The sequence below is a fragment of the Mercurialis annua genome, linkage group LG3 (genome assembly GCF_937616625.2).
Source record: "Mercurialis annua linkage group LG3, ddMerAnnu1.2, whole genome shotgun sequence".
NCBI lineage: Eukaryota > Viridiplantae > Streptophyta > Magnoliopsida > Malpighiales > Euphorbiaceae > Mercurialis > Mercurialis annua.
In genome coordinates this window covers 52,262,159-52,272,231 of record NC_065572.1, presented here as the reverse complement: position 1 = coordinate 52,272,231, position 10,073 = coordinate 52,262,159, and the positions used below count along the sequence as shown (strand labels likewise).

General features: G+C 38.2%; 1 protein-coding gene across 1 annotated transcript; it reads right to left on the bottom strand.

Annotated features, from left to right (window-relative positions):
* Nucleotides 1-6,301: 6,301 nt before the first annotated feature.
* LOC126672618 (uncharacterized) lies at nucleotides 6,302-9,777 on the bottom strand. Its single transcript, XM_050366570.1, has 2 exons — nucleotides 8,856-9,777; nucleotides 6,302-8,814 (listed from the first exon to the last, which is right to left on the bottom strand). Exons 1-2 carry the CDS (start codon nucleotides 9,775-9,777, stop codon nucleotides 6,302-6,304), a joined length of 3,435 nt encoding a protein of 1,144 aa, XP_050222527.1.
* Nucleotides 9,778-10,073: the final 296 nt, after the last annotated feature.

Below are 10,073 nucleotides of genomic sequence, written 5' to 3'. Positions count from 1 at the left end.
GGATGGTGGGTGGTTCGGGGAAGATGGTGGCTCGAGCGAGGTAGCGAGGGGTTCGGTACATTTTAATATTTTTTTTATTTTCGTTTAATTTGTGGAGACGAGGGCTTATTTGAATATATTTTAAGTTAAAAGGCTTGCTTAAATTTGTCCACATAAAAAAGTATGATAGGCTCTTAAATTTAGTTGTTTTAAATTTTTTCATCCTCATAATAATAAAATGGTATAATTTTTCCAATTTAGGGTGCCATTGAAAGTAAAAATACGAAAAAGGGTAAAATTGATGATATTATATGATCATGGTGCTATTGAAAAAAAAATTTAAAAGTTTGTGGTTTTTCGGCCTATTAGCTTTGAAAAATAACCCTAGATATTTTATATTAAATCATATTTTTAAAATCTTATCCCGAGACTTATTTTCACATTTTAACTTCAATTACCAAAAATATAGTATATGTAAATATATTAACATATTTATTTTCGGGATTTTAAGCTATTTATTTTCAAATTTTAAAAAATTTCTTAATCTCGCTTACACCTAAATTTTCTAATAAAAAGTTTCAAATGACACCTAACATCTTAATGATTTCACAAATGTCCTCGGGTATATATTTTTATTTTTGAACACAAAATCATATTTGTAATTACTTTTAATCCCATGAGGTTCCAAATTATCACTTATTTGCAAAATTTACTTCTGCAAATTTCGCGATATTACAGGCTTTATTTTGAACAACATATCAATTCACCCTTTTAAGTTGGCATGAAGTATCAAAAAACTCAATTCTACAAAATTGTATTAAAAAACTCAAACCTTTGTTAAATTATATCGATTTCACCCCTTTGCAAGAAAAAGAGAGTGAGTTACCTAATTGTTACTGGCGTTTTGCGTTTGTAACAACAAGTGTGTGAATGCGGGCGTGCCAGGAAGCGGATTCCAAAATGTAACTTAACTTCTTAAAACGAGCGATTGGGGTTTGGTTAACCTTATAACAAGTATTCCAATCAAGTAATGCTAAAACAAAGAATTCAACTGTAAATGTGTTTACTAATTGAATGAAATGAAAATACAAGTGTTTGAGTAGAAATTGCAGAAGTTCAATCGTAAAGTTCTTTACTGATTGAAGAAAATTGGGAATGCTAAGTGCTGAGTGTTTTTGCCTTTGGGCTGGTTTTTGTTGGATTTGATCGGGGGTTGCAAATTGGCTGTTCTTCTCTTATTTATAGCTACATCATTTGAAAACTGCTGCTTCACGTACCAACTGCACACGTTCTTCCCCATCTTCAGGAACTGTCAATCGTGTCTTGTTTCTGCTGCACGTGCTTTTTAACTTCTTTTCTTCTGGAATGGACTTCTTGGGCTTATGGGCCATTTAAATTAATATTTAATGGTCATCTCAAATTTGGGCTTAATCTTTTGCAAATAGACTTTGACCTTTTTGAATTCAACCTCTGAAACCAACCTTTAGAAATCAACCTTTAGAACTCAACCTTTAGAAATCAACCTATAGAAATCAACCTCTAGGTCAAAATTAGTCAACCTCTAGAAATCAAATTTTGGAAATCAACTTCTGGCAAAAATAGTTAACTTCTAGAAATCAACTTTTGGAAATTACTTTAGGCCAATTATTTACAGTACTCTTTTTATCTTTTGAAAAAGAATACGGGCTTTTTATGGCTTTTTAGCCATATTTTTAATTTTGGTGTAAACAATGCCCCCTATATAATTGGATTTTTAGAAATAAAGCCATTTATATATATTTCTTTTAGCCAAAATTTAAAATTTTTAGCTTTCACAATGGTTAGGCCTAAGGTTTTATTTTCTGAAATTGATAAAGATTTATGGAAGGGTGAAAATCCTCTAGAAAACATGGTTTCAAATGTTTCAAAAGTATACAAAAATTCAATGAGTGAAAAGGTTTTAGAAGATCAAAAAATTTCAAATTCATCTTCTCCAAAAAATTTAAAACAAAACCCTAATTCAAAATTTAAACCCAATTCTTCTCCTAATCCAAAAATTGATAGACCCCAAAATATGTCAAATATTGAAGTTGAGAAGGAGGAACCGTCGGCCACCACGCTGCCAGCAGTCGGCAGCTCCTCGCCCTCGCCCTCGCCGACCAGCTCCACAAGTCCAGCTTTTACAGCTGGGGGTTCTCTTCACGCCGGCAACGGCGATGTCTTCTGCCAAGAGCAGCCGGCGATCACTGCTCCTGTTGTGATTCCCTCGCCCCCGCTCATCACGGCCATAGTCAGTAGCTCCGTGTCTTCTCTGTTTTCAACGGCAGCCGTTAACTCCCAACAGCTCGGTGGAGATCCGGCGGGCAGCAGCAATGGCGATGCTTCTCGCCACCAGCAACCGTCCGTCGTTCGTTTCCAGCGGCAGCAGCAGTCTTCGGTGGCAACGGACAGCAGCTCGGTGCCGTCATCAAGCCGTTCCTCTCCGCCAGCTAATCACCTCTCACCGTCTAGCAGCAGCGGCGGCATTCCTCTGCAGCAGGTGTTCGGAGGTTCTGGCCAGCAACTGACTTCGGCGGCAGCAAGGGTGAATGACAGCCTCCCCTTGGCAGCCATGGCAGCGGCAGCGAGCTCCTCTCCGGCGATTGCAGCAGGTACATTCTTTTCTCTTTTCAATTAGTCAATTATTTCAGATTTAATTAATTGCTTAGGATTAATTAATCCACTAAAGGAAAAATAGAAAAAATTGTGTAATGATTTTTAAAAAATTAGAATTCATTAGGTAAAATTTATGAACTCCCTTTGAAATTTTGGTTTGTGTCAATACTAATTTTGTCAAAATTCATTTGTTGGAATTTGATTCAGTGTCGACATTTGAACTTTCAATTGTCTGGACTTGGTTTAATGTCAACATTTGAATTTTAAATGCTAATGATTTTAGCATGTTGTGATTTTGACTTCCTTTGCTATTTTTGTAGATGGCGGTTTGCCAACCAGCTTGGTGGAGGAAATTGTAGCTACTACACCTGCCTTTAATTCTAAGACACAAACTTCTGGCTTGGCGATTTCAAAGGCAACAACTTCTGGTTTTCCGCCAACCGACACCTCAGGTAAATTTCTTTTGAAATCAAACTCCTAAGATTTAGCTACTGTGATGTGATGCTTGATCTTTTTTGGTTTATCCAAGATTGTGATTTTTGCTTATGCACTTCAAACTAAAACAATTTGAATTTAATTGCTTAACATTGAATTCAATGCTAAAACAACTAAATTCAATTATTCAAAATTTTAACTTAGTGCCAAGAACCATTTAGATCAATTGCTTAATAGTGTTTGGCATCAATTTAAGACCTTGCTTCGGCTTCTAAAGAGCCGTTGGTCCTTTATCTAGTTGATGGTATTTTATTTACACCACCCTTCCAACCCAATGTAGTGACCAAACCTTTGCAACAAACTGTAACCCTATCAACGGGTAAGAATTAATCTTTAGGACTTTAGATGCATTTTGTCTTCCGGGTGGTTGAATACATCTGTATCTTGATATTTGCAGGTTCTCCTAAGTTGGTAGCTACCACTTTCTCTGACTTCGCGGCTCAAAAGCCGGCCTCCAACCCTTTTGCTATACCATCCACCTCTTCTCCTCCAGGCACAGGTAAACCACTGTATTAACTTTTGTGATTGGATTGGTTAGTGTGAATTTTGATGCAGGTTTTATTTTAATGGTTTAGGATACTAATAATACTACTAGGAACTTGTAAATTCTTCAGGCCATTAGATAGAATATTCTAAGCCTTTAGAAGTCAAATTTCTAGGTGGTCAAGTTTAATGAACATTTAAGGCCCTACGACTTTTTAGGCCTAAATTTTGATATTCTACTTGAACCATGTTTGTTTTGGCTTTACTTCAACCATTTAAAAACTCAAATTGGCTAAGTGATTGGTTTATGTTTATTTTATTTTGAGAATTTGCAAAAACCAATTTCTTTTTCTTCTGTTTTAGCCAATTTTGAAAAATGTATATGAAAATTCAAATTTGCACTTACAGGTTTCAGGATACCTACTACGGCACCAGTCAGTAGGGCTGTGGGTGTCCCTATTTCTCCTCTCCTAGTGGGGATTCCTGGCCGAAAGGATGCTATTGAAAAGGTATGTCATGATGAACTCCCCTTTTCTTTTTGAGATTGGGTTTCATGTTGTGAGCAAATGCTTCTTTCTTTCAGGAGTTCTATAGACAAATTCTGGATCCATCGGCCATTGCTCCTTTTCCACCTTATGTCACCTTCCAGTAAGTTTTATACTAGAGATTTTATTAGCCGATTTTCATCTTAGTCTTTTTTATTCAAAACTATTGTTCTCTCCGCAGGGACACCTCTTTAACTCCCCTTTTGAAAAAGGGTCTCATCATCCAGGGCATTGGCAATAAAACTATTCCAGAAGCTCCTCCCTACCCTATGCATGCGAGCGACGTATTAGTATGGGATTGTGAAGTGACAGGGGCTTCTGATATTACTTCCGCCATTAAGTCATGGCCTCGTCAGCCTCCTAAATGGACGGATTGGGCGGCTCGTCTACGTCCTTACTTCCAAAGGGATTGGCGGAGATTGGGTTTACTCCAGCTGATAGAGATAAGCGACAGACATATTGAGCTGAATGTTGGTATGTGCAGATCTTTTCTTCGCTATTGGAGTAGTTCGGCCAATTCTTTTATTTTTCCTTTCGGCCCGATGTCAGTTACTTTGAAAGATGTCTTCATGCTCACCGGCCTTCCGGTTATTGGATTTGACGCCCCTTGTCTATTTGAGGTAGAGACGAAAGACCTCTATTCCTACCCAATTTGTCCGAGTTACCCGGCGTGTGTTTCCAAGTGGAGTGTCTTAACAACACCTCCTTCTTTAGAAGAACATACCGAGTTTCTATGGGTCCTAATATGCAAGTTCATCATGTGCCCCTCCTCTGGCACTCCTACCAAGGAATATTGGAAGCTTGCAAGTAATCTAGCCAACGAGACTTTTGTGGCTTTGGGGCCTGTGTTGTTAGGCGCCCTCTACTATGCTTTTGAGCAGTCTGTTACTACTCACCTCTTGGCCAAGTTAGATGGTCATGTGTGGTTGCTACAGTTGTGGATTTTTACCTACTTCCCAGAGCTAATGGGTGTAGCGGTAGGTACCCTGTGCACTCCTATTGTGGATCTTTTGGCAGTCAAGTGTTGTTTTGGGGAGACCGCTGTCTTTGATTTTCTTGTTGAATGCACAGCTAGGGAAACCTCGGCTTTGTCCGTTTTTGATCATCACTCATATATTCCTCAGTGGATGGACATTTTCTCAGGGAAGCCAAGTACGCTCCTCCTTATCAAAAGAAAGCTCTTTTATGCCTTTACTACCTCTAGGATGTTATTTTTGGGAGGGTCTCAAGCCTTCTCTACTCGTGCTTCTAGCCAACATTGTGTGTCAAAGTTGTACATGAGTAGCCTTTGGGGTAGGCAGTTTGGGCTTAACCTTTCTCAAATTCATCCTTACCTTGAACAACATGGTGGTGAGTGGACAAGATCTATTGTAGAGCAGCTTGTCAAGGTATATGGTTATTATCGTTGTCCTGTGGTGGAGAATTTGATTCCATATGACTTTGCCTCTTGGTGGGACGAGCGGTTTCAACTCATTCTGTCCAAAAACGCAGATAACGACTTCATCTTTTTAACTTGTCTTCTATTTGTTTTCTACCTCTAATTCTTTACACCTTTGTAGGGAAAGAAGCAAGGCTGCTAGTTCAACCTCCTCAAAGGCCTACTCCAGTGAGCAAGCCTAAGAAACAGGCTAAGAAAAAGAATCGCAACACCTCTTCAGAGTCATCTTTTGAGAAGACGGAATTGCCTAAGACACAAACTAAAAGGAAGAGTCGTGACACTTCTTCGGATTCGTCTTTTGAGAGGACAGAATTGCCTGAGACTAGGCAGTCAGGGAGACTCCTCAAAGTAGCCAAAAAACGACATGCTGGACCTCCTGAGACTGTGGTCTTGGAAGATGATTCAGAGGATGATCAACTTCCGGACCTACTTCACGGTAAATCTCTTTCACTTTACTTCTTATGCTTAATATGTTTCATCCATTTGACATTGACTTTTTTTTTTAGCCAAACTTTAGAATTTTAATTATCAAAAATGGCTAAAAGCCATTACATTACAACTTGTGCCAAAATCCATAAGTTAATGAAAAAGTACATATTTAGCCAAAATAGCCAAACTCCTAAAAATCTGATGACCCACTCGGCTAAAAGCCACAATGTTACAACTCATGTACTGATATTACTAAAACAACTTACATAATATGCAGTACATGTATGGCTAAAAGCCATTAAGTTATCTCTAAGTTGTATTTCTCCCAGATGGTGGGAGTGTATTTCTTCAAGTACTTTCCATCAATAAATTTTTTATGAGGCTCACCCTCTAAACTTGATAGCCAGTATGCATTCCCCTTCATCACCTTGTGGACTAAGAATGGCCCTTCCCAATTAGTAGACCATTTCCCATATTCTCTATCTTTAGTACCAGGGGGTAAGATCAACTTCCATACTAGCTCATCTTCTTGAAATGTCTTAGGTCTAACTTTCTTGTTGTAGCTTCTGGAGACTTTCTTCTTCTGTATAATCATATAGTTTAAAGCCTGAAGTCTCCCTTCTTCTAGATTTTCTAACTCCATCATCATGGTTTTATTGTAATCTTCTGGAGTCAAATGATTCTGCTTAGCTACTCTCAATGACCTCACCACCACCTCCATGGGTAACACTGCATCATGACCATAGGTTAGCATAAATGGACTTACTCCAGAAGCATTTCGCCTAGAGGTGCGATATGCCCAGAGTGCTTCTGATAAAATTCGATGCCAATCCTTTGGATTTTCTTCCAACATCTTTTGAACTATGTTGATGATAATTTTATTAGAAGATTCAGCTTGGCCATTGGCCTGAGCATAATAAGGTGTAGAGGTCAATAATTTTATTCCATAATCAGTGGCAAATTCTTGCATCTCCTTACCAGTGAACATTGGGCCCTGGTCAGTAGTTACTGATTGTGGAATTCCAAATTGATGAATAATTTCCTCTTTAATAAATTTAATAACATCTTTTTGCTCTGTTTTTACCAATGGCTTAGCGACTACCCATTTGGTAAAATAATCAGTAGCTACAATTATGAAACTGTGATTTTTAGAAGATGGAGGATATATTTTACCTATCAAATCTATGGCCCAACCTCTGAATGACCATGGTTTGATGACAAACTTCAACTCAGCAGCTGGAAGTCTTTGTATGTTTCCATACCTTTGGCACGATTGACAACCCTTTGCAAAGGTCATGCAATCTTTTAGGATAGATGGCCAGAAGTAACCATGTCTTCGGATCAGCCATCTCATTTTCACTCCAGATTGATGTGCTCCACAAATTCCCTCATGAGTTTGTTTCGTGACCTCTAGTGCCTCTGTAGTTCCAAGGCATCTTAGCAATAGGTTGTCAAATCCTCTTCTGTATAAAACATCTTCTATGAGCACGTAGTTAACAACTCTCACTCTTACTTTATACATCATCGTCTTGCTAGGATTCTCCAGGTACTTTTTAATGTCTCTCCTCCAATCCTGTACTAAGTTATCATCAATATTGAAAATATCTAGTTGTACTCCTCTTTTAAAAATTGAAGGGTGAGTTTTTCTTTGTACCATTACTAGTCGGTGAGTTAACTCCTCCGACAGACGTAGGCCAGATGCTAGCTGTGATAATTCATCGGCCTCCCAATTTTCTTCTCTAGGAACATGTACTAATTCAACCTCTTCGAAACTCTCTATTAACTGTATAGCAATAGCATAATAAGAAGTTAAAGAGTAGCTCATGCATTTATATTCGCCAGACACTTGTCTAATAACCAATTGAGAATCTCCAATTATTTTGACCTTTTTAGCACCTAGATCTAGGAGGATTTCTAATCCAATAATCAAAGCCTCGTACTCAGATTGATTATTTGTACATTCAAAGTCAAGATTAAAAGACAAGGAGGTCTTAGCTCCAGAAGGTGATACTATTATGATTCCAGCACCCGCAGACCTATCTGTACTAGACCCATCAAATTTAAGCATCCAAGGTCTATGTTCATTCATAAAAACCGGCAAGTCAAATTTACTTTCATCTCCTAGGTTTATACATGGATGGTCGGCTAGGAAATCTGCTAGAGCCTGACCTTTGACCGACTTCTGGGGATGATAAATCAAATGAAAGTCTGCCAAATTTAATAACCACTTTCCAATATTGCCGGATAAAACAGGTTTGTTTAGCATATATTTCATCAAGTCGGTTTGAGATACCACATAGACTCTATTACTAAGCAGATAGTGTCTTAACTTAGTGCAGGCAAAAAACAAAGCCAGACACAATTTCATGATAGGAGTGTATCTGACCTCTGTAGATGTCATCGAACGGCTCAAATAATAAATAGCTTGTTCATGTCCATCTTGGTTGCTCTGGGCTAGCAGACACCCAATTGAACCTTCAGCTGCTGAAATGTACAACCTCAGAGGTATACCCTTTTTGGGAGGCATCAATACAGGAGGCTTCATTAAATAATCTTTAATTTCATCAAAAGCCTCTTGATGGATGGTTTCCCATCTGAAGACGTCCTCCTTTTTTAATTTCAACAGTTCTGAGAACACTTTTGTTTTACCTGCAAGATTAGATATAAATCTCCTTAAGTAATTAACCTGCCCAAGAAACCTCTGAAGTTCTGTCTTATTTCTAGGCGGTTTAGCTTCTCGAATAGCTTTGGTTTTGTTTTGGTCCACTTCAATGCCTCTTTCATGGACCAAAAACACCAAAAAATTTCCAGCTTTTACACCAAAGGCGCATTTCAGAGGATTGAGTTTTAACAGTGAACTCTCATCCTCCTAAATGCTTCCTCTAAATTTTTCAAATGATCTTTTATTAGTTTTGATTTTACAACAACATCATCAATATAAACCTCCATAGTTTTACCTAAGAGGTCGTGGAAGATGGCATTCATAGCCTTCTGATATGTTGCACCAGCATTACGTAAACCAAACGGCATGACCACCCATTCAAATGTCCCAATAGATCCTGGACATCTAAATGCCGTTTTGGAGATGTCTTCTTTAGCCACCATAATCTGATTATATCCAGCAAAACAATCCATAAAAGACAAAAGAGAATGATTAGCTGTAGCATCAATAAGAGTGTCAGCAATTGGCATGGCATAAATATCTTTAGGAGTTGCTTCATTTAAGTCCCTAAAGTCTATGCATATTCTAAGTTTTCCATTCTTTTTAAACACTGGAACAACATTTGCCAACCAATTACTATATTTAACAGGCCTAATAAAGCCTGCTTTACACAATTTTTCAATTTCTTCTTTTACCTTTAATTCAACTTCTTTTGGCACTCTTCTTGGAGGTTGGCGGTATGGCTGAAACTCGGGCTTAATAGGAAGCCGATGTTCTACCAATGTCCTGCTTAACCCCGGCATATCAGAATATTGCCATGCAAAGCAATCCTTGTACTCCTGTAAGAGTACAGTTAATTTTGTTTTTAAACCAACCTCTAGGTTTTTACTAACAAAAGTTACCTGAGGTTCCTCAGAGGTTCCAAGATTCACTTCTTCTAACTCCTCTCTAACATGGATGGCTTCATCATCTATCCAAGGAGGTGCTTGTTCTAGCTCCTCCAAGCCAATCTCATGATCTTCAGAAACTTCTTCTTCTTCATAAACTACTTCAGCATCTAGAACCTCTGCCAAGTTGTTTTCCTCCATAATTCCTTCCATAATGTACTGCATACGTTCTTTTAAGATAGCAGATGCAGCTGCTGCAAACTCACTAGAGGTGAGCTTAATCATTAATTTCTTCAATGGTGATGGAGGAACACGGCTTGTTGTATGGAATAATAGACGTTGATCCAATTATCTCAGTTACTTTTCTTTTGACCTCTTCATGCATTTTCAGAGGTTTGTCAAATTTCTCTTTCTTCAGCCCTTTTTTACTTTTCCCAGTAAATTGGATGGGGCCAACACATGAGTCATAATAACGAGCTTCCACCATATTGGTGGCAGTGGTAAATGGCTTTGTGTCTGCC